We start from the raw sequence: 25,165 nt of genomic DNA, 5'->3' as shown, positions 1-25,165 counted from the left end.
TTGAAGTTGAATATGGATTCTATTTCAGCTATTTTATTAGTACTTTTGTTTAGAGCATCTCCAACAGCAGACGTTCCGGTAGGACGTTGCGGAAATTCGATCTGACGTCCGCCATTGTGAAGGTTTAGGTCGGACACGGACGTTCCGTGAGGACGTCGGATATCCTCGCGACGTCCGACCGGACGTCCAACATTGTGGCGTCAGTCGGACGTCCGAGTTAAAATTTAATTATTTTTTTTTAAACTCTATAAATACGGTCGGACGAGGAGGAGTGAGAGTAAGGGTTGTATTTCCCGACTTTTTATGATTATGTAATTTTTAACTTAATTATGTTTTTTTAAAGTATTATGTAATTTTTGTTTTAATGAAGTATTCGAATTTTTCCATATTCCGTGTCGACATTTTAATTCCGTAAATTGAGTAATTGTGAATTTATTTTATTGCGGGAAGTCCTACATTGTGCAGTGAAGTCCTAATGAAAGTCCTAGTGACGTGGCAGGAGGTTTTTGTGGGAATTCCGCCACCGGAGACGCTCTAATTAAAGTTAAATTCATAATACTTTAGAAAATTAATCGGAAATTTTTACACAAAAAATCAAAATTTTCCAAAGATGGTTAATGCCTGAGAGTCAAAATCAATGGTGTCGGATTTAAATCCACCGTGACGTGTTTATTTACTAACTAAAATAAAAAGATAAAACTTGATCTACATGATATCAAGATTTTCCTGATTTTACAGTTTACCCAATCAAAAAATTTCCAAATTGAAATTCACATGAGAAAAATAAAAATAAAACTAGTCTTTTCTACTTTGCGGTTCGAAACTCTTTCAACACAGATTACTTTCTCTTCATTGCCTGTTTCACGATGTTGCATTTTCTTTCGACACCAATTATGCTTCTACGTATCTTCATTCTATCTCATTATCGATCTCTCTCACAACTATGAACACATCACAAATTGTTTTTGTCAAAATATTGGATCCAAAAATGCATAATGTTATTGTTGAAAGAGCAAAAATTTCCAGCGCAATCATTTCAAACAAATCAAGTGAAACTAACAAATGAGGCATATCCATTCTTCAAAGCTTTTCCTCATGCATAATACTACTCCATTACATAGTTGGAATATAAAATGAAACCAAAAAAATTAAACGAGGAGATCCATAGGATTTAAGGAATTAAAATCTTCTCCACTGAAAGGAGAGGCGAAGGATTGCTCCAGAGCTCCATGCAATGCCAAAACTGAAATCTCTTGTAACGTCTTCAAAATGCGAAATTCCCCATAGAATCATTGTGGTATGCTGCAAAAGAGATGCCGTTTAGCAAACAAGTTCATGTTCATTTGATAGCAAAAGATGATCTTGCTGCATATTAACTGTAGCACAAGCGATTAATCAAAGCTAGCTGCCCACTAAAATGGATCGAGAAGAAACACCATAGTGAGACTGTGCACACGACTAAGATTGAAACCCACACTACCCTATGATGATCGCCATTTCAAATCTTGCAATGCCACCAATGGACGAACAAACACACGTATGAGATGTCAGAATGAAAGTTAAAAAGTTCAGGAGTGAGAGACTACAGGGTTTTCGGACTTTAATCAGTTACACAAATGGAGTATAAAACTTAGAAATTGTAGTCTAAGATAGCTTGGCAATTTGAAGGGAACTGGAATGGGAATCAGAGGAATAGTATTGTAGAAAAAGAATTGACGTGTGAGGATGTTTTCCCCACACTAAACACTCGCTTAAGTTTCGTGTTTTTCAACTCCAAGTAGGATAAGGAAGCTGACTGCAGTTTAGAAAATAGATTATTTGCTTGCCTAGAGATGTCAAGCAGTCACGAATATATCATAATCTGATCATGCACCGGAGAATAACTTTCATAGACGGGGTTATCTTACTTCGGTCATGTTATTGGAAGTTCGATAAGGGGCGTATTTCTAATGCGAAAATATGATTAGTTGTACTGTTATTGAAGGATAACACTTGCAGAAAAAAACAAGTTTCTGTCAAGATTCAAGACAAGACTAATCTCAAGAACCAGATTTTCTCCATAATTAACAGAGTAACATCCACATATTATATCCTGCATATTCACTGATTCACTCTCAAGTCTCAAACTGATTAAATTATCTCCAATCCAATAAACAAGCTATACACAACTCATTTAGTGACATCACAAATTTTCTCACTTAGCCAATTCTAACTTATGTGAAGACATCCATGATCTGATGGTTTAGAGTCCTAGTTTTCACTTGTCACCTCTTCTCTGAGTAATGTGCACATGTGGGTTCTCACTTAGTTCATATATGTGTTGATCCTCAATAGTCAATACAAATAACCAACAATTTATATCGAAAAGGGAATACTAAATGACAGCCATCATGAACTAGGTCTTGTGAGACTTCATTTGGTGACTACAAATAAGCAGCATACAACTAAAACAGAAATCACAACATAAAAATGTAAGATAGATTATAATCCATACCTTGGCGCTCGATTATCAACCTCTCACTCAATTTTTCCAAAGTACCACAAAGCCTGGCCTCAATAGCTAAGGAACCAACAACTTCTTCCAAGGATCTCAGCTCATGGAACTCAGAATGCAAAACCAAAGACGAAAAATGCTCATCCACAACAACACCAAAATATTTGACAACGCTTCCAAGACTCGGAATCCAATCACAAACCGTTAAACCCAATGCAGATGATCCAGCACAAGGACCAGCTTGAGGAAACCTCTCATACTTCCTCAGCCACTTCCCAAAGTACTGAATCAAAGCCTTCAACTCCTCACCATTCAACTTACTCACACAAGCTGCAAAAATAACCTCATCAAGATTTGCAGACGCGAGAAAATAATGCAAGCACAGCTCAGACACCGAGAATCCATCATGTCCCAACATGATCAAGACCGCAGCATCCTTCGCCAAGCTCTTATTTTCCCCATTAATGCCCTTACCACTCGCTTTCTCAATCGCCAACGACGCTTGCCTCTCCCAATCCTCCCTCACACTCGACAGGCTTCTATACCCTTCACTAGGCAGCATCAAGAAATACTTCAAAATGCACATCAAATCATAAGCCTGCAGGTCCAACAAGTGTTTCACGCACAAAACAACCAAATCCGACCTCCTTTTCTCGATCAACTTATGAACCAAGTTCGACGTAGAAGCATGTTCAACAACCCCATTAGCTATTGAACTACCCAACACATCCCAAACCTCCAAACTAATACAGCCCTCCAAAATCAAACCCTTAACATCCCTACCCATAAAAAGCCCCAATTTCTCCACCAATTTACAGACATACTCTGTTTTTTCAGCAGCAATATAAACCCCAACTTTACTTGCGAGATTCTCCAAATGCGAAGTAACCATTCCCACGAACTTGGATTTACCAAAGGAATTCGTGTTTTTCAATTTCCTCCTCAGGTCCTTGCAGAATTTGTGCCCTAATTCGATATGCTCATTATCTGTTTGCGAAATTTCCCAGCCGGTTACCTTTTTCACAGAGTTCTGAGCTTGCTGGGCGTCAGACTCGGGCTTCAGCTTGAGGAGAACCGGCTCCGGGTTGAGCACAATCGGGTAATCGGTTTCTTCGTCGGGTCGAGTTGGAATTGAAGACGAAGCCTTTGTTATCACTTCCAGCAAAGTCATTTTTAAGAGAGATGGAGGAACTTTAGACAAGTAACAATAATGAAGTTCTTTGCAGCACTTTCTTATTGGTGGCGGTGGAAAATTGCCAGTGGTTGAGGCGAAGGGGAAGCGGCGACGGTAGAAAGCGGCGGCGGTGGTTTAAGCTTCGGAAAAAGCAGTTTACCGCCTACATATGGAGGAACTGCGGTTTCCTGTTTTTGGGCCGTGGGCTGTTATTATTGGGCTATTTCCATTAGGAAATTTAGAGAATTTCATCCTATTATTTATAAAGAAAAAGCCCATTGGATAAAAAATTATACAGGCACAAAATTTAGCATCTGTTTTTTTAAAAAAAAATAAACCGCACTTGGATCAAGATTAATCATCGAACTCTTGTAGCTTGGATCCAGATTGAAACCGAGAATGTTGGGATTCATATTTTCTTTTTTGTAGTTGGCAGAATATGAGATGGAAGTGCAATTTGTTGGAATTTATAGATTTAAAATTTGGGATATTGGCATCTAATATCACGAAACTTTCAAAAAGTTGGGTTTTTTTACGAACTTTAAAATTGGCAAATAATATCATGAAGTTTATCTCGGGTTTGTTTTTTCCCACGAATGAAAAAAATCTTCAAATTAACGGATTTTTTTTCGTAAGTTCTCAACAACAATTTTGAGAGCTTCAAGTTTTTCAATCTTTGAAGATAGTTTTTCTTGAAGCACACCCTCCAAAATTGTTCTTCAATCTATTAAAATAACATGAATTTTTTCATTCGTGTGAAAAAACAAACAAGAGGTAAAGTTCGTGATATTATTTGCCAATTTTAAAGTTCGTGGGAAAAACCTAACTTTTTGAAAGTTTCGTGATATTAGATGCCAATATCCCTTAAAATTTTGATATAAAAAAATCTATTTGCAAATATCTTAGGAGAATATATATTAGCTGGAAACAAACTACTCCCTCCGTCCGCCATTAGAAGTCTCATTTCTTAGGCAGCATGAATTTTAAGAAAATTAGGTGAAAAAAAATTACAACAATAAGATCTCACTTGTATATATTAGTTTTAAATAAAATATGAGTGGAATGAGTCAGTGAAAGGTGATTACCTATTACCATTTAGAGTAAATTGCCTAAGAAGTCACAAACTTTGGCAAAAGTTTGGTTTTTCCCACAAACTATAAAAATTGCGTCTAAAGTCACAACTTTATCGGATCGTGCAAATTTCCCAAACTACCCGACCAGGTGGCATATTTCCATTAAAAACTTATCCCACGTAGCATGCCGAAGGCATGAATTGGCAAAATTTCTGGCTTAACCCTAAACTCAGGTAATATAACTTAAACTCAGGTAATATAGCCTCTTTTTGGCTGATTTTGAAAGCACAACTCCAATTCAATCGGCGGAAAACGTAATCGAGAAGAGTGAAATCGTTGACAAAAGGTTTAGGGATGAAATCGGCGACGTGTAAAGAAGATTTTATAAAAAAAGCATAAAACGACGTCGTTTTGTGCCCAGTCAAAAATTTTGCCAAGTCACACCTCCGCCATGACACATGGAATAAGTTTTTAACAAAAATATGTCGTCAGGTCGGTAGTTTGAGAAATTTGCACGATCCGATAAAGTTCGTGATTTTAGGCGTAACTTTTATAATTTGTGGAAAAAACAAATTTTTCCCAAAGTTTGAGACGTTTTAGGCAATTTTCCCTATCATTTATTGTAAAAGTGAACCAAGACTCCTATTTGCGGACGAACTAAAATAGAAAAACAGGACTCCAATTCGCCGACTGAGGGAGTACAATCTAATAAAATTAGTTTCTAGTGATGTTATCTGAATCGATAAATCAACATAGTACACAGGGGTTTTAGAAAACTGCAGTAATAGGAAATTGCACAGATGCAATCAACATAGTCAAGAAATCAATTCTAGAGAATAACAAGTGCTACAAAGATGATAGTCTGTTTCAAGTTGGCTGTGGAGTGCTCCAATTTTGCGGAACCGGGCCATTGTCGTAAATGACCTCTCTATGGCACGACCAAACGAGTCTTATTGCTTCTGGAGTTCCGATTCCGGCTCCTCTCGGATCTCCAGCAGGGCCGAACCTATAGCAATATAGGAATAAGTATTACTATTCAAAAATAAAATATGAACAACAAAATGTGTTATACCAATGATTTTGTGGAGCTCCTGTCGTTCTTGCTCTCAATCCGACATACGTAGTTCCATTCACCGAATTTCCGATGATATTCTACAAAAAAATAATATAAGAAAAAAATAGGAACTGCAATTTGATACACAAAAAAAATCAGATATTTAATCTTACTTGTACAAACAAAGGATCATTCGAAACAACCGCAGCTGTTAAATGCGCGTGCATCCTTTCAAGTGCTTTCAGTATCAACGGAACCTCGTTTTGTTTGTACCCCGTGACAACCTGTAATAGTGATACGTATAAATAAGAGTTGAAGCACTATATGCACATCACCAATAAAGCTTTTGCCTGGTTATCATACCTGGAAAGGACCGAAGATTTCTTTTGTCACGAGATCATAGTTCTCGTCTTTTAATATCTCTTCAAGTGGAACAAAGACAGCAGTAGGTTTAATGGCACCATATACTACTGGGATAGAATGGTTTTGTAAAGGCTCGCCACCAAAAAGGAGTCTCGATCCCTTTATCTTGAGTAGTTTGTTCAAGTGATCGAGCATCGCTTCAGTCGTTACCTACAAACAGAAACACATACACGTTACCGATAGAGAAAACAACACATCCTTGTAAGAAATTGGACTTTAAAGCTATATTGTTATAGCATTGAAATTTGAGCAAAAGCTGCTAATTCTTTTCTTCCCACAAGAGTGAGAATGGGACCAACTAGGGAAGGCGAGTACTTAATAAGAAAGCTTACTAAACATAGCCAAAAGAGTGTAGAGAAACAAGAGATGAATGGGGAAGACGAGTACTTACAGTAAGAACGGGGCCAATTGTAAGATCCTCCAACTTCCTTCTAGCAGCAAGACCGCTCAACTTCTCCACGAACGAACTTTTACCCCAATTCTGTTAAAGACATAAATAGTTGGACGATGATTTCAAGGGAAAAAATAAGTGATGTTTTAAGTATCAATGAACAATTCTTTGGCAAAGTGCACATTTCAGCAATAGTATCAACAAAAGACTTGTTGTATCTTACTTCATGCATGAATAGAATCGACTGTGCTGAGCACTTCTGCCCACTACACGCGTATGCGTCTTGATCGCACACCCAAGCAACATAGTCCTCCTAAAGAGTAAAGAAAAAAAGTTCAAAATGCTTAAAAACTAAAAGTTGTATGGTTAAGTGCAAAGTTTGGAAGCATAGAAAAGTATAAATTTTGAACCTCTTGAACGTCAGGCCCAAGAATCTTCCAGTCGAAACCAGCATCTTCAAGTCTAATACGCCCACCAAGATCAAGAGATAATTTCTCTGCTACTCTCGAGCTACCAGTGAAGAGAGTCATACGCGGTTTTCCCTAATGATAAGATATATTAAAGAAAAACTCTGTTGCTAATGTAAAGTCTATTGAAAAAGCATATGTGACATAAAGCAATGGAAACAAGTATCTCTATTGCAAAAGTTTTGACATTCTCAATAACCAACAATTGGAATATCCACACATGCTCATTGATCGAAAACATAAGAGAACTTCTTGTAGTTTTCTCACTAGCATATACCTCCATGAGAACTCTGTTCATAGTAACTCCATCCGAGTTTATGAAGTCAACGTCCTCCGCAGGCAACCCACAATCATGGAGCAAACGTAGCATTTGCTCCATCACAATAGCAACCTACATATATAAAACATCAATAGTTGAATATAGTCTAATGCTCTAAAATTGATATATACGCAAACCGAGTAACATTTTGAACCCCTTACCTTGCTATCAACTTTAAGAAGTGGCTTATTCCCCATATAAAGCGCCCCCATCAACTGAAGAAGCGGAATCTCCAACGGGAAATTGAAAGGAGTGATGATTGCAACCTACAAACATCACTTAGCATAGCGCTCAGTTAACGAAAATAACATAGTTATTGTGATTTAACAAGGAAAAAAATAGGACTCACCGGGCCATATGGCCATCTGAAACCGTGACTCTGCTGACCTAGATGATTCCCAGGTACCCCAAATGACCTAGCCAGGAACCGAACCTGCCAGTTTCAAATGAATCGCACAGTTCATAATATGAAGCAATTATTTTGGGATCTCTGGTAAGTTCGAATGCAAAACTGAACGGGATAACTGCAGTACCTGATCACCACAAAAATTCTCCAAAAACTTCTGTGTAACGAAAACTTCCATAAAAGCCTGCTGGTAACTCTTTGGAGACACCCTTTGTATCAGCTTGGCGAAGAAGTCAGAAACCTAGAAACAAAATGCAAACGGTCTTTCGAATTTAATTAGCAGTCATCAGTTTTCTTGCATAACTCCCTAGTTTTCTTCGAGTTAGGAGTTAACCTCAGGTAAGGCCAGCTTCTGAGCTGCTTTTGTCGTTACGTCTCCGAGCATGAGGTACCTGAGGCATAAGTTTTTTATTTTCAATTTTCGTAAATGAAACAGAGTTGCGTAGGAAACAAAACTGTCATCTACTAAAAGGCAAAGATAGGAAGAATATGAATAAAACACAAGAAAAAAAGACCAAACCCAAAGGGGCAAAGAGATATATCAGCAATAACCTTTCTGGTGCTTTGAATGGGTTGTGTAAACCATGTTTGGGGCACTGCGCCAAGCTGTCCACAAAAGGCTGCAAAAAATCAACGGTAAGAACATCTTCAGGCGAGATACTTCGACAACGTAAGATTAGTAGGATCCGAAGCCAACTTCACCACACTAATGCTTCACTTGTTGAATGCAAGATACAAAAGTTACAAGACAAAGGAGGTAGTAAGGCTACCTTTATTTCTTTCTGATTCACTTCAGCAACTTTAATGAATGCTTCGCCATTCAGAGGATCCGGGATGGTGTTCCAAGTCGAAGAACTTGTCCATTTTCCTTGCACTGGAAAAGTAAAGTGGGAATTATTATTCAATAAAGTGAGAACTAAGCTAACTATATATTTTTTTTCTGATAACAACAGTAACACAGTGCATATTTCATTAAGACAACCACATAAATCACTAATTTTATTTCTGATAACAGTAACACTACATTGTACACAAAAGGTAAGTAAAAGATCTATTCACTGAAATAAGAACTCAAACTGAAATTTCAACTAAATCACTTCCCAAATTATGTACCTAAATTGAGCACTTCGGCCGGCTGAGAGGCCGATACTTCCTCAGCTTTCACAGTCGCAAATGGTAGTGAATGAACACATCTGCAGCCATACAATTCTCAGTAGCACTCATCAATTTCATTTCATTTTCACAAATAAACAATGAATTCAGACGTTGTCAACAGAAAAGTTGCTATTTTTACTCATAAACCGTGACAACATAAAGCTAAAAATAAAAATAAATACTGTAAATCAGATAACACCACAATTCACAACCAAATCAATCAAGATTCAATTTTTATCAACCTACCAATCTCAAGAACCAGCAAAAACCTTAAAAAAACACAACCTTCTCGAATAAAACACCACAACCCATCCAAATCCACCAGTTTCTTGACTTACCTCGAAATATTAGACTTGATTGAAGCAGCTCTGTTCCTCAGATTCCTCGAGACAAATGAAGCGTACATGATTCGTTCAGTGTAATGTGGTGACAGTGTATCTTTGGTTGTGACGAGGAAATCAGTATTTAAGGTTTACACGCATTTAATATTGAAGTTTGTTGTTCAATCATTCATTTCCGTTACTATCTTGGACTGCTTGATTTTACCAGCTCTGCGAAATTAAAGTTGAATCCTTTGAATATGTAAGTTGGGCTCGGCCCAATTCAATCATCCAAAAATACTTTGTTTTTTTCCATATATAAATCAAACTCTCAAAATTTACAAGCCTAATTTCATGCTATTTACGATCAAATTTTAAGCTTATATAAAAAATACAAAATCAAGTCGAAATTGTCATTTTGCACACTCTTTTAACTCTTCATTTCATAATTTTTACATCAAATTTTGTGTAATCGAATCCATAAGTTCATATCCACATAATCCCATGCTTGTATTCAGGGCGGAGCTAGGATTTTATAGGAAAGGGGGCAAATTTACCTATGAAGAAAATATAAGAATTTGAGGAGGGGCGTTTAGTGAAAAAATAAAAGAAAATTTCTAATCGGCAATATATATACGGAGTAGAAAATTTGAGGTGGGGCAAATACACTTCATATGGGCTTGGGCTTTACTAGATCCGCCCCTGCTTGTATTATATACCACCATCTTTACTAAATTGCAACTCTAAATTATTAAAAAATTTCAGGAATAAAATTTTTTATAACATAAATGCAAAACTGTGGAAGTATTCATATTAAGCATCTCCGTTTACTATGCAGTAGTAGTATATTTATATTGATTATTTTAAGAGGTACACATGAATACCAGCAAATTACTCCATTTTCTTGGTAGACATGATGAATCGTGATAGATTGTCTTTTAATGCCAACTATGAAAGTTTGGATGTGACACATCATTTGACATTTGACATTTGGGTTTTTTCTCTTTTCGTTAATTATCAATCTTTTTCAAAATAATACTAGTGTTGGCTTCAATCGTCGTCGCCACTTAATTTTTTGGTAGTTATTGTATGTATATTCTCTTGATTTAGAATAATAACATAGTACTCCTAAACTAAAGTAATTTTACTCTGATAGGAGTATATATAGTAGTAGTAAGTAGTAACATGTGACACATCATTGGCGACCATTTTTGGTAGTCATTGTTGTGTAGTTTTGTTTAATTTTCATTTTTGTCTTGTACCTCAAAAACTAGGACCAGAATCATATATTGGTCAGTGGTCACAAATCTCAATAATATAATATGAACACCTGTCGACACTGGTTACTAACACATATGGATACAAAATTGCAATAGTAAGTTTGGTATGAGCAATACTATTGTCATTTAGTCTTAAAAATCAAAGGGTTATTTGTCAGTATTAACTTACAGCATTTTTCTATTTTTGCTCAAATTTATTAAAATCAAAATGAGGTTGTTTTGATTGTCAAATAGTAAGTTTTAATTTGTTAATATAAGTTTAACTTTTGGTTAATTAAAGGGAAAAATCAGAAAATGAATGAATAAGAAAATGCTGAAAGTTCGTATATTTACCGACACAAAAAGACACAAAGAAAGGAAACAAAAGGCTTTAGCCCCTACCACCATGTAAATAACCTTAACTCAAATTATCATCCCTATTAACAGTTAAATAACGTTCAACTCAAATTATACATTAAATTGTCATCTAATTCAAATGAAACCGTTGACCTTATTGAATATAATACAAGTGCACTAGTGGGATTAAATTGCCAAGAATCTAGCTCGAGTCTTAAGGTAATCATGACTCTCCATATATCTTATAAGGACTGAATCACATAGTATATATAAATGGTTAGGTGCTCGCATCATGATTGTGCATATTATATCAATCAAAAATACACAAGTCCTTCACTATAGAATAAAATAAATTGATGAAGTGGACGTCCACAAGTCCTCATATCCTAAATATTTCAACTATATTTTACAAACTTTGTCAAATTATCTGAGGTGTTGTTGACATATAACGAAAAAATCCATTATAGTACTAGATTGAGCTATATATATGTGCTTCCATGTTGGATACAAAATTATAATTTTTTTTATCAAGCGAATTACTCTATATTTTGTTATTAATCTAACATATAACGAATATATTTATTTCTATTATTATTGGTTACAGAATTTATACTAAAGTCTTCTTTTAAGTGGGTGGATGCAAACAAAATTTATGTATGTATATATAATGTATTTATGTACATATATAAATAGAGTGTCAATGATGCACCTGTAACCTTCATCATCTTCAACTTGTACTATAATAAATTGACAAGAAAGTTGAAATTTGTAGCTCAATCTATCATTCACATGGTACAATTAATTAATTCTAACATGTTGCCCAATTTTATGTAAGAAGACTTGCTCTATCTCACCTTCATTTTTATTTTCTTTTCTCAACACTTCATCTTCTTCATTCGCCGCCACATTTACTACTTACTTCCTACGTCTATGAAATAATGACCCATTTTATTTTATTTTTCTTCACAAAGTTAAAGTGGGGTTTTGAATCATAGAAGAAAGAAGTTTTTATTTCTAACGACCTAAGTATTTAGAAAATAAAATCAGTGATGTACAATGACTCTACTATTCAACTTAATTATAATAAATCAATTCATGAAATCGACTTTGTAATTACTTACTACTAATTAACAAATTAGCTCTTGTTCCAACTTGTAAAGTATATTTATTTTTACAGTCATTATTAGATTATATTATCATGATTTGAAAGATGATATATACTAGTATTTAAACTTATGATTATGTGAAGATTTGTAAAATTAATTTATAGCAATTCAATTTTACTCTCTAAATAATGCTGCGGCTTGATAATGCATGTGGTCATAATTTCGGGGAAAGTGGATGGAGAGAAGACAATTGAAGAATTAATGAGAAAAACTATTTAATTAGTGTTTTCAACTACAAAGCTTTTATTGTTGACTGTGATGAACTTAATTTGTACATACTGTTTAAATAAATTTTATTAACTCTCAAAAAGTCAATTCAATCATTTTTATAATAACTTGGATAAACTAGAACTTAGTATACATATAATTCTTTTTTCTAATTCAAGAAAAAGAAACAGAATATCGACGTTTTCAAATTATGCATAATTAACTACTGATAATCTTAGTCATTATATTTTGTAGCATTTCCAATGAACGACTTCATCTTTATTTAAACTAGAAAGCTTAGATGTATTACTATTAATACTAGTTAAAGCATTTTATTTAAAAAGTCAATGATCGAGGCTAATATTATTAGCAACATAGCCTACGTAATTATGCCAAAAGCTGGATTGGTTAAATGGAACTATAATTAAGTCCAAAGCTATGAGCGTAAGCTTTGAATCGTTGAATATTTTAATCCCATTTTCTAAAGTAAACTATGTACCGTACACCGAGGAAGTTACCAATTATCTAAATCGGTGGTGGATATTAAACAATTTTGGAGACAGCATAGAAATAAACAAAGGAAGGATTATATTTTCTTTTTATTTTAATGAGAGGTAAAATTTAGTATTATAAAATAAAAATTAAAAAATCTCGAAATGACGCTTTCTAAAATTAATTTTTAAGATTGGGGTGGCATTGTAAGTATATACTGAATTTCGGTATGCAACGCTATACATCGGTATTTGAAAATTCATACCGTTACCTTACCGGAATCTTTCGGTAAGGTATCATACCATACCGAAAGTCATGGTATACCGAAAATTCGGTATTTTCGATATTTTTTCGGTACGATAAGGTCGGTATTTCGATATTTCGGTATTTTTTCCCAGCCCTAATTGTAACCTTTTCGATCGACCATAGAAAAAAATTAGGCTCTTCTATTTTTTTTAAGGATAAATGAACTTAAATTTAAAGGTTGTGTCACGAAGTTTTCAAAACCCAAGATCGTTGGCCATATGCATTAACTTCTCTACTATTTAGCTAAATCACACGTACAATTATGCTCTCCTATGGATTGTGAGCAATTATGTCTATTGATATATGTTTTATAAGAGATGATTATATGGATTTTGCTGGAGTACTCCAAATTGAGATTGTTACTATCGCAAATAACAAATGTATATTATTTTTTTTGTGTGCTTAGGAATTCTGATTTATTATTTTGATCCATCCATAATTAAAGATTTCAGTTCACTTTTACTATCAATAATTAATAAAATAAATATCACGTTTCATTTACTCTTTTCTACTCATATTTCATTATAAAATTAATACATAAAAATAGTCTCATAAATAATGAGATAAGGGATAGGTTGTGAGTGATGACTATTTCGTAAGACGTAGTAAAAAGTGATAGATATATGGTTCGACCTATCTATTTCTCTTGCTTTTTGTTTCTTTCTAGCTATTTACTGGAAAAAATATGGATTTGATTTTTCAATAATATAAATATTTAATTATTCGAATTTTGAAGTAAATTTAAATCATCCAGTTATTTAATTTATTTCAACATTACATGAGACCAATTATTAGCTTTCAACGTTTTCGATCCCTATGTGGGGTTTGGGATTATTTAGGGTCTGCTGCGTTGAATATTACTAGTACAGTACAAGTTTACAAGTTGAATTGTTTTCAGGATAAATTATACTCCCTCCATGACTATGCGGCACGGGATTTTATGCAATTTTATTTTATGTGTTAAATAGAGAGATCAGTAAAGTAAGGGAGAGTGAATAAAGTAGAGATAAAAAGTTTGTGTGAGTTGGCCAAGTGAAAGAAAGGTAGGGTGGCAAATCGTGCGTGTCGGGTCGTTATCGTGTCAACACGATAACGACACGAACACGATGACAACAAACACGAACACGACCCGTTAAGAAAACCTCAAACACGAACACGAACACGACCCGCTACCCTCAGACACGAACACGACACGGACCCATTAACGACACGAACCGTTTCGGGTCAACACGACACGAACACGACATGAACCCATTAATGACACGAAAATAAGTATTGAAAAATGAAAATAATAAGAATAATAATATTAAAATATTAAAATATTATGTGTTAATAAGAATAATAATATTAAAATATTATGTGTTAACGGATAACACGAACACACATTGTTAACGGATAACACGAACCCGACACGAAATTTTCGTGTCCTTAATGGGTTGACCCGATAAGGACACGAACACGATAAGCTCTGACCCAAACCCATTAATTTCGTGCCGGTTCGTGTCGTGTTATCGTGTCGTGTCAAAAATTGACAGCCCTAGAGGTATGTGTGAGTTGGCCAAGTAGTAGAGAGGTGTGTGTTAGTTGGCCAAGCGGAAAGGTCTCGGGTTCGAGTCCTCCGTAGCACGACCTTTAGATTTATGTTCATTTAACCATAAAAAAAAAAATTACATCCGACACGGATTATAATTTTTGACTAATTATGAATTTAGACAAATTACCTATTTTCTAATTATAATTCATACACGCCCAATTAGACTAATTCGAATTCTCATGAGTAATTATACTTATGTTACCAATTAAATTGCATTTTGTTATCAAATTTTCTAGTTTCAAAAACCATCTCAAATCTTGTGAAATTTAGAAGTTGAAGAATCATTGTCAAATGAGGAATTACTAAGTAGGGGTATGCTAACCGGGCAAGCACCTAGCCGGTAATCTAACGAGCCAAACTTTGACTTGATATACAATACAAAATCACCACCGATCATTTTTTTCCTCCCTCGTCAAAATCAACTGAGGTGGGACAACTTTGACCGATTGCCCATCTGGATGCATGACTTTTGCACCGAACAAATTGCCGAAAATATCATAAAGTTTGGTTAAATTCTGATTTATTAATGCAAATTTTTAAATCAATTTGAAAAATCATGAAGATTTGATTATTTAATTTGCTATAACCCCACTACAATTTTTGTAGTAAAGATTATACTACTCCCTCCATTCCCCAAAGTTTGTGTCATATTATCATTTTTGTTCATTCCACAAAGTTTGTTTCATTTGGAATCTTTCCAAAAATAGACATTAAATACACTCTCAATCTCCTCAATATGGGACCTTTATTCCACTACACACCTTTATTTAATATAAAATCAAATTGGGATAAACTTTAGGGGACGGATGGCGTATATGACAACTGAGTTAACTATGCATGAATGTTGTCCGTGAATTAAATAATGATGTATATATTCATAGAGATATTGTGGGATAATCTAGAATTTAATCAAATTTTATGGGTGTTTTTTTTTTCAGCTTCATGCTCCTTTTGCAATTTACCATAATTCGAGTATATACTTGAAAGTTTTACACTATTAATGATAATGAAATTTGATGAAATTGTCTATGTTTGAATACCATGTCATGAAAGTATTTTGAAATCGCCCCATCAAATGTATACAATAATCTTAGCATCCTAAAACGACTCAATTAATAAGGGTTCCATGTAATAAAATAATTGTTTATGCGCCAAACCAAGCCAATATTCTTTATAATTTAGTCTAGAAAATTTTATAAAAATGAAAATTATAAAATACACCAATTATTTCGTAATAAACGAAATAAAATTAAATTCATAAAACTACACCAATCAAATGACGATCCACATTAATCAATTAATTACTATTAGATCTCAATATTACTTTATTAAGCTACATTAATTAATATGTATATGTGTGTATAGGCACGACTTATTATACGGCTAACTAGAAGCCATCCTTCTCTCTCTCTGTACACACATGTTCCTCAAAGACTTAAACGTTGAAGTTGAATTCTTCAAGTTCTGTTTTCTTTTGTATTTATGAGTATGACAGTGAACGTATTACTTTAATACTATAAATTTAAATAATTCATATTTTATATATAGTTATAAGTAGAGTGCAATTGGGCCATTGACATTTTGTTTTAGTGTGCTGGATGAAGCCATTTATTTTGAATTTGTTTAAGCAAGTCAAATACTGCTGCATCACTTTATATACAACAAGACTATTGCTCTTTCAGATCACACAAAGAGAAGAAAAACAATTAGACCAAAGATAGAGAGAGAGAGAGATAGAGAGGAATTATGGATATTTCTTTGCATAAATCTGTTCTTGGAGAGGAGAGCAAGCCTTCTGAATCCAACGGAGACGAAGAAAGTTGTGTCGAAGAGATCGTTCTTCATCAGGTAATAATCTCGTGTCGAATCTGAAATTTCTACTATTGATTATATCAGTTTTAATTAAAGAAAATACTAAAAGAAAACAAAAATCTCAATTATGCTTGATTTATTGATCTTTCTCAGTTTGGTGCTGAAAAAGGAGCCCAAGATAATGATAATCAGAAGAATTCTAATTGCAGCAACCAGGTGAGAATTTATCATATTTTTTATTTTTATTTCAAGATGAATTTATGAAGATTAGTTTCATTGAATTCATTGTCAAATTCATGTATATGAAATGGAACTAAAAAATCTGAAACATGTGGTGATTGAAGCTATGTATGTATATATTTATTTATATTAATTAATCTTAGCTGCCAATCCAAAGCATTGACCATATGTAATATATGAGCTAAGAGCGATGCAAGTTGTTGATTTTTTTAGAGCAGGGACAAAAAATTAATTCAAGTTGGCTCTCTTTGTTAGACTTAGATAATAGGATTTTGACGTTATTTATGAATTTCTAGCTTTATTTAATTCTTGAGTTGATTAAATATGGTTTCGTTTTATACAATCATAGAATTGATCTTTATTGAAAGCTCACATTTGGTGAAAATTGATTATGTTCTAATCAGTCAATTTGATCTAAATTATATTAGAAATATTTTGATAGGGGTTGGCTGTAACAAACATGGAAAGACCATCTCCTGAGTCTGAATCCAGATCATCTTCATCTACTAAAAAGGAACAGGTAATTGTTTTAGTAATTAATTAGAATTAATTCATCCAAATTTATTTTAAATATTTATTTGATTAATTGGTTGAGATGCATATATATGATTGTAGTTGGATGAACAGCTTGGAACAACCAAAGCAGAAATGGATGAAGTGATGGAAGAGAATCAACGGCTTAAGATGTATTTGGACCGAATTCTCCAAGATTACCGAACCCTACAAATGCAATACAGAGACGTGGTGCAACGAGAGGCAATGACGAAATCTCCTCATCGAAGCGATCATGATCTCATAGAAGCACCGGCTGATCATGAGGTCATTGACCTCAGCTTAGCAATGAGCTCCATCGATAGAAAAGGTGAAGTGCGTAAAACACCAAAAATCAACGATAATGAAATTGGAGACGATAAGCAAGGGTTGTCACTAGGACTTGATTGCAAATTCGACTTGCCTGAGAAATCCCCGGCCCTTGAAAATAGCGTGGAGGAAGTGAAGGAGGAAGCCGGGGAGACGTGGCCGCCTAAAGGTGTTAAGAATGGGAGAGATGGTGGTGGAGAAGATGAGATTTCACAACAAAACCCTACTAAACGAGCTAGGGTTTCTGTGAGGGTTAGATGTGACACACCAACGGTGAGATTATTGTTAGAATTTGTGTTATTGGAATTACTTTTGGAAATATGGAGGTTGGAATTAATTGATTTTGGTTTTAGATGAATGATGGGTGTCAATGGAGGAAGTATGGACAAAAGATTTCCAAGGGGAATCCATGCCCTCGTGCGTACTATCGTTGTACTGTGGCACCATCTTGCCCAGTTAGAAAACAGGTACATTTCGGTCTTGATAATAACATTCAATTCAATACTTTCATTGTCTACAGAAAATAGTCTCATGTTTCTATTTCGGTCCATTCACCAAATTAGTCTCATTATGAAAATAGAAAATTTCTCAGTTTATTATCTACTTTTCGTCTCTCTTCTACTTTATCCACGTTATCTCTTTCTTTCTTATCTTGTTAATTTCGCATTAAAAAATTTCGTGTTGTCCGCTAATTAAACTATTTTTTGTGGACGCTGGGGGGAGTAACATTATTATGAGGCTAAAATCTATTAATTTTTGACATCAAGGTACAACGATGTGCGGAGGATATGTCAATCCTAATCACAACGTACGAAGGCACGCACAACCATCCACTCCCGATCTCGGCCACTGCCATGGCCTCCACCACTTCTGCCGCGGCCTCAATGCTCATGTCCGGCTCCTCAACCTCAGGAACCGGGCCGAGCTCCTCCTCCATCACCACCGCGGCCAACCTCCATGGCCTAAACTTCTACCTCTCCGACAATTCAAGAACGAAGCCGGCCTTCTACCTCCCAAACCCCTCAATCTCCCCCTCATATCCCACCATCACCCTCGACCTCACCTCCTCGTCCTCCTCCTCCGCCTCCTCCCATCTAAACCGCCTAGGCAGCAGTGTCAACAAAAACAACTTCGTTCCACGATACTCGACCACAAACCTCAACTTCAGCTCCTTAGAATCATCCAATTACAACAATGCAACTCTAAAATATGGCCAACAACAACAAATCAACAGAAACCAAATTGCAGCTTCTCTGAGCTTCGGTTCGCAACCCTACGAAACCCTATACCAATCCTACTTGCAGAAAACTATGTCAAATTACTCAAACCCTAACCCTAATCAACAGAATTTAGGACCAGACACCATTGCAGCTGCAACAAAGGCAATTACATCGGATCCTAGCTTCCAAACTGTCCTAGCCGCCGCTCTAACCTCCATCATCGGCGGCAACCACAACGCAGCCGAGAAATCGAGCGGTGATGCTTTCCCTATTCTATCTAGCTTCCCGCCAAATTCAAATTCGAACAAATGCGCACCGCATTTTATGAACAAGTCTTCGTCCTCGATGAGCTCTCAGCAGCCTGGTTTGACGCTGCTTTCGCCTCCGTTTCCGTTTTCGAGCTCGAATAAGAGTAAGTCTAACTCACCGGCTGATAACAGGGATCACGTATAGTGTTATTTTTCGTTTTTTCGGATTTTAGATGATATTTTTGTTCATTTTGGGTGGCGGAGTTTGGTCATGATGCAAATTGTGAATGGATTTAGTCTTTTTTGTCGATTTTTTTTGTGAATGGATGATGTAAGGTGAAGAAAATTGTGGATATAGATGGTGATTGATGGTAAAGATACAATTGAATAAGTATTACCAGCTTCAATTGTTCTTCTCTGACTTTTGTTATTAGTATTATGGGCAGTGATAGAAATGTAAACTCTAACTTTTGTATAAACTCCAAACTATGATTTGTACTGTTAGAAAATGTCAACAAAAATAATAACAGCAAAAAAATGTCAATACAATGTCAACACAACATCAACCGTTGACACTGTGTTGACATTATTTATTGCTATATTTTGTCATGTGTTGACATTTTCTAACGGTCCAAATCATAGTTTAAAGTTTATATAATATTTAGAGTTTGCATTTTGATTACATCTCTCAGTATTATGGTGACAAATCATGGTTTGATGTAATACATTATAGAATCGATAAATATCTTATATCTGCATCAATTTTCAGTCATTAAGTTATCGATAATAGCTATAATGCAAATTATATTCAATAGGGTTTATATGAATATATTTATTTGTACAAGAGAGGATGGTGGATGGCCATGCAAGAATCAGTGTATAAAATCTATTATGATTCAATATCGGAATCAGCAATGAAAGAGAGTTACAGAAGTTGTACTCAAGGACGTTATTAGTATTATGGGCAGTGATAAAATGAACTCATTATCGGAATCAACAATGAAAGAAAGTTACAAAAGTTGTACTCAAGGACGTTATTAGTATTATGGGCAGTGATAAAATGAACTCAATATCGGAATCAGCAATGAAAGAAAGTTACAAAAGTTGTACTCAAGGACGTTATTAGTATTATGAGCAGTGATAAAATGAACTCTAACTATTGCACAAACTCCAAACTATGATCTGGACCGTTAATAAATGTCAACAAATGACAAAATAATAGCAAAAAAATGTCAATATAGTGTCAACACAATGCCGACACAGCATTAATCGTTGACACTGTGTTGACATTTTTTGTTGCTATTATTTTGTCATCTGTTGACATTTTCTAACGATCCAGATCATAGTTTGAAGTAATTTAGATATTGCATTTAATAAATACCTTAGTATTATAATTAATTTATTTTCTATGAATTGAAATCATATTATTGGTGACAAATCATGGTTTGATGTAATACTCTATAAATATATGCATCAATTTTCAGTCATTAAGTTATCGATATTAGCTATAATGCAAATTATATATTCAATAGGATGATATTTATTTGTACAAGAGAGGATAGTGGATAACAAATTACAACGAATGTATTGGAAAAAAAAACTTGATTTCTATAATAAAAATATTTAAATATGATCTAAATGCAAAAATTATGTAACAGTAGTAGAATTTTTTATAATTTGTAGTAGAATTATCAAGATATTAAATGATAAAGAGTTCTCCAGATATAGATATTAGGTAAAATATTTAGACTTTTGTATAGAAAAATCTAAATATACAAAATATAAAAGTAGATTACAAAATTCTAGAATAAAGAGAGAATTCCTATATATGTAGGAGTGTTGTACCATTTTGGCCAGTGGTGGACGCATGATTTCGAATGTGGGAAGTCCAAATTACTATTAACAGTTATATAATATTTTTTGATATTTATATTACTTGCATTATTAGATATTTATCTCATTGCAAGTAGTTGTGGCTTAAGTGGTAAGAAAGTTGTGATGTATATAGATTATAGTGGATGACAAATAATAAAAGGGTGAGGACAATAACTAGAGATATAATGATCGTTATAAAAAGTAACTGAAAAAATGGAAAACGTTAACAAAATATAAAAAAAAATCGCAGAATAGAAAAGATTGTCCATTTGAAAAAATCAGATAGTATCATTAATTAGACAAAATAAAAGATAACAGTAAATGGGAAGCGAACAAATTATGTTCCTCCCACCAAATGATATTCTCCCAAGAATCCCAACAAATTATTTCCCTACCAATAATCCATATTCCTCCCAAGCATCGAACTGGATCTCTACAATGCAAGGGCAGGCCGCCTACCTAACAGGTGTACATGCATCGGATAGTGAGAACCTAATATATTTACAATGAAAGACACAAAAGTTGGGCTCAATAGCACCCAAAAGCTCTATCCACTTCTGATTTTGGCTAATTTGATAAGTTGAAAAAGTAAAGTATTCTTAATTTTCTCAAATCACCAATATCACGTACTCCCTCCGTTCCACATGTAGAGTCACTTATTGTTATAGCTCGGATTTTAAGAAAAAATTGAAGTGTGTAATAAATGAAGTGAGATGGTGGAGTGTGTAATAAATGAAGTGAGATGGTGGAGTTAGTTGAAGGTGAGTCCCTTTTGACTTTTGATTTTTGTTTTGATTTTTTTAATGTAAATAATGACATTTTTATGTAATTTTGATGAAGAATGAGATAAAATTATATGACCAAATATGGAAAATTCTAAAAGTGACTCTTAAACTGGAACAGATTTTTATGGCAAAAAGTGACTCTTAATTTGGGACGGAAAGAGTAATTTAGATATGAAAATAATTTCGTGTATGTAGCTAATACAATTAAAAACCAAATTGTTGGAAAGAAGATCTCAAAGATTAACTAGGAATTAGGAATTGAGATATTCTACTTTGTTTTGTAGTGCAATAGATATGATCATAATCTGTTCCATAATGCAATAGACATGATCATAATGCAATAGAATCGATACAGAAAAAAAAGTTTATAATGTTTTGTTTTTTGGGACACTGATATGTAATTTTAATTGAAATACCAAGAATTTGTATTTAAAAATAATCAATTTCCTTAATTGAATGAAAAAAATTACTATAAAGTATAATATATTTTGTTAGTGAATTTTTATACTGAATCAGAGTTTATAGGATTTCCTTATACCCTTAAATAATTAATTAAAAAATTAGTTAATAAAGTTGATACACACATTTAAGTAAATATCATTATACGATATACAACAATATCATTATCACTATGTAATACTAGTACGAGGAGTGATCAATTGCTAACTCATCACTTAATTGCTAACTACAACTAATTTAAGGCCATAGGATTTTAGAAAACGTGTGGTCTACAATTTGCCATGTGTAATTTTCGTTTTTATTAATAAAATCAAAAAAGATAAAAAAAAACGCCAAATTAGGGTTTTAGATGAAAATGTCAATATAGTGTTTCGAAAATATCAACACAATGCTTTGAGAATGTCAACACAATGCTTTAAGAATGTTAACCCATTGCTTATATTGACATTCTACATGTATTATATTGACATATTTTATATAGTATGTTGACATTTCTGCTTTACGAAAAAATTGAAATTTTTTTGAATTTTTTTTTCAAAATTTTGACGTCGGAACATATGCATGTATGATATCGTTGGAATCCTTATAAAATTATCTTTAATTTGATATATGTTATATGAATTTTACGTTTTGGGATTTCTTTTAAAAGTTAGTTATAACTAAACATGTAGTTAATTGACATTAATACCCCTATTGATATTTTATGGAATTAATCATATGGCTTTATTGACGTTTTTTGTTGATCGTATTGACATTTCTTGGTTGATGATCTAGGCCCTTAATTTGAATATCTAATGGCTATTATTTAGTTGTAGTTAGCAATTAGGTATTGAGTTAGCAATAAAACACTCTCCATACTAGTATTATATATAAATGTACTTACAAGGGGAGTGTTATATTGCTAACTCAATACCTAATTGTTAACTACAACTAAATAATAGCCATTAGATATTCAAATTAAGGGCCTAGATCATCAACCAAGAAAATATCAATACGATCAACCAAAAACGTCAATAAAACCATAGGATTAATTCCATAAAATATCAATAGGGGTATTAATGTCAATTAACTACATGTTTAGTTATAACTAACTTTTAAAAGAAATTCCAAAACTTTAAATTCATATAACATATATCAAATTAAAGATAATTTTATAAGGATTCCAACGATATCATATATGCATATGTTCCGACGTCAAAATTTGAAAAAAAAATCGAAATTTTTTCAATTTTTTCGTAAAGCAGAAATGTCAACATACTATATAAAATATGTCAATATAATACACGTAGAATGTTAATATAAGCAATGGGTTAACATTCTTAAAGCATCGTGTTGACATTCTCAAAGCATTGTGTTGATATTTCCGAAACACTATATTGACAATTTCATCTAAAACCCTAATTTGGCGTTTTTTTTAATCTTTTTTTATTTTATTAATAAAAACGAAAATTACACGTGGCAAATTGTAGACCACGTTTTCTAAAATCCTATAGCTTTAAATTAGTTGTAGTTAGCAATTAAATTATGAGTCAGCAATTGATCACTCCTACGTACTTACAATGTATTAATGTATTCGATATTCACATTATATATTGATATGACAATGTACATGGTAAATTACAGTACATATTATAATTCACTGTATGTGTTGAAATTGATGTATACATTAATTACGGTAATATGAAAATTCATATATCTACTATTCCCTATGTCACAAGATAAGCAAAGCAATCCTTTTAAACATGATATTTAAGAAATTAATATTTAAATACCCCTTCCATTTTATTATAAGTGATGGATTTATTTTGGACACGAGAATTAAAAAAATAATATAGTATATTGAATTAAAGATGAGAGAGGAAAAAATAAGAGAGATAAAGAAAGAATAAAATAAGAAAAAGAGAATAAAGTAAGAGAGAGAAAATAAAGTAAAAAATGGTCGAAGTTTTGTTTTTAGCTTTAAAAGGAAATTGATCATTGGTGGGACAATCCAAAATGGAAAGTTGATCACTTATAATAGATTGGAGGGAATAGTTAGGTGGAAAATAAAATAAGAGAGATGATTTTTTGTTAAAAGAAAAAATGAATTATTTATAGTGAGACATCTCAACCAGAAATATGACTCACTTCTCTTAGGATGGAATACATATTTGATATTATCAATATGTTAAGTCACGTATATCGATATTTTTCTCCATGTCTAAATATATGATCGGCACAAAAAACACACCCAGTCCACAACCTAATTCAAGTACTACATATTGTCCTTTTCACTGGAACATGGTCGACCGATTTCAAACCAAGTAATTCAAAGCTTTAATATGACAATTTCATAGTTTTGTTTTCTCAAAATTATTAGTTTTTTTAATTTTTGGAAGGAATAAAGTGAAAAAAGTCTTAATATACTCTCTCCGTCCACGAAAAATAGACCATATCGTGAATGACACAGGTTTTAATGTGAAATTGATAAAGTAAGAGAAAATGAAAAAAGTAAGTGAGAATATGAGGTCCATATTATTAGTACTAGTGTTTATTGTGTTAGTTAGCAAATGTGGTTTTTTTTTTCAAACTCGGTCAATTTTTTGTGGACAACCAAAAATGGCAAACGTGGTCTATTTTTCGTGGTCGGATGGAGTATTTTCCAACAAAATATCTATACGAATTCCACACAGACATACACATGCATATATATACATATATATATATAGGGGTGCGTTAGGCTCCTTTGCACCATAAGTGTCCTATTTCCTTCTTAATCTCAGCCCTTGGATCCTTGAATTGGATGGTTGTGATCAATGCATTATTAGTCTATAATGTTGCATTATTAGCCGTTGTGCATTATTAGAATGAAAATGTGCATTATTAGTCTATAATGTTGCATTATTAGCCGCTGTGCATTATTAGAATGAAAATGTGCATCATTAAATGACACGTGGCATTAATCTAACCGTCAGATGACAAAATCGTGGGGCTAGGATTAAGAAGGAAAAAGGACAAAAGATATGAAA

At 33.5% G+C, this 25,165-nt stretch overlaps 3 protein-coding genes across 4 annotated transcripts; 1 reads left to right on the top strand and 2 right to left on the bottom strand.

The window, feature by feature from the left end:
* Nucleotides 1-1,050: 1,050 nt before the first annotated feature.
* On the bottom strand, nt 1,051-3,793 carry LOC125216666. Its single transcript, XM_048118425.1, has 2 exons — nt 2,495-3,793; nt 1,051-1,302 (listed from the first exon to the last, which is right to left on the bottom strand). Exons 1-2 carry the CDS (start codon nt 3,663-3,665, stop codon nt 1,265-1,267), a joined length of 1,209 nt encoding a protein of 402 aa, XP_047974382.1. The 5' UTR covers nt 3,666-3,793; the 3' UTR covers nt 1,051-1,264.
* Nucleotides 3,794-5,432: 1,639 nt separating this feature from the next.
* LOC125211144 (delta-1-pyrroline-5-carboxylate dehydrogenase 12A1, mitochondrial-like) lies at nt 5,433-9,463 on the bottom strand. Its single transcript, XM_048110848.1, has 16 exons — nt 9,295-9,463; nt 8,915-8,994; nt 8,572-8,675; nt 8,354-8,421; nt 8,136-8,193; nt 7,929-8,042; nt 7,745-7,828; nt 7,557-7,661; nt 7,354-7,467; nt 7,020-7,151; nt 6,833-6,922; nt 6,610-6,699; nt 6,159-6,368; nt 5,969-6,079; nt 5,814-5,893; nt 5,433-5,747 (listed from the first exon to the last, which is right to left on the bottom strand). Exons 1-16 carry the CDS (start codon nt 9,360-9,362, stop codon nt 5,609-5,611), a joined length of 1,647 nt encoding a protein of 548 aa, XP_047966805.1. The 5' UTR covers nt 9,363-9,463; the 3' UTR covers nt 5,433-5,608.
* A 6,860-nt stretch (nt 9,464-16,323) lies between these two features.
* LOC125212362 (WRKY transcription factor 72A-like) lies at nt 16,324-19,450 on the top strand. 2 transcript variants are annotated; one of them, XM_048112505.1, is made up of 6 exons: nt 16,324-16,505; nt 16,623-16,685; nt 17,152-17,229; nt 17,337-17,843; nt 17,924-18,037; nt 18,338-19,450. In XM_048112505.1, the coding sequence occupies exons 1-6, from the start codon at nt 16,404-16,406 to the stop codon at nt 19,241-19,243; spliced, it is 1,770 nt and encodes a 589-aa protein (XP_047968462.1). In that variant the 5' UTR covers nt 16,324-16,403; the 3' UTR covers nt 19,244-19,450. The 2 variants fall into 2 exon arrangements, with proteins under 2 accessions (XP_047968462.1, XP_047968461.1); XM_048112504.1 differs by having other exon boundaries at nt 16,325-16,505; nt 17,325-17,843.
* Nucleotides 19,451-25,165: the final 5,715 nt, after the last annotated feature.

This window comes from Salvia hispanica, chromosome 3 (genome assembly GCF_023119035.1).
Source record: "Salvia hispanica cultivar TCC Black 2014 chromosome 3, UniMelb_Shisp_WGS_1.0, whole genome shotgun sequence".
In the NCBI taxonomy this organism is placed as follows: Eukaryota; Viridiplantae; Streptophyta; class Magnoliopsida; order Lamiales; family Lamiaceae; genus Salvia; species Salvia hispanica.
The sequence above is the reverse complement of the archived record's forward strand: the minus strand, read 5'-3'. Positions and strand labels throughout refer to the sequence as shown.

Coding starts and splice junctions, on each gene's coding strand:
- LOC125211144 (XM_048110848.1), bottom strand. CDS start 9,362: ATGTACGCTTCATTTGTCTCGAGGAATCTGAGGAACAGAGCTGCTTCA. Junction 8,995..9,294: donor ATCAAGTCTAATATTTCGAG/GTAAGTCAAGAA, acceptor GTATGGCTGCAG/ATGTGTTCATTCACTACCAT. Junction 8,422..8,571: donor TGAATCAGAAAGAAATAAAG/GTAGCCTTACTA, acceptor GATTTTTTGCAG/CCTTTTGTGGACAGCTTGGC.
- LOC125216666 (XM_048118425.1), bottom strand. CDS start 3,665: ATGACTTTGCTGGAAGTGATAACAAAGGCTTCGTCTTCAATTCCAACT. Junction 1,303..2,494: donor GTTGATAATCGAGCGCCAAG/GTATGGATTATA, acceptor TCTCTTTTGCAG/CATACCACAATGATTCTATG.
- LOC125212362 (XM_048112504.1), top strand. CDS start 16,404: ATGGATATTTCTTTGCATAAATCTGTTCTTGGAGAGGAGAGCAAGCCT. Junction 16,686..17,151: donor ATTCTAATTGCAGCAACCAG/GTGAGAATTTAT, acceptor ATATTTTGATAG/GGGTTGGCTGTAACAAACAT. Junction 17,230..17,324: donor CATCTACTAAAAAGGAACAG/GTAATTGTTTTA, acceptor ATATGATTGTAG/TTGGATGAACAGCTTGGAAC.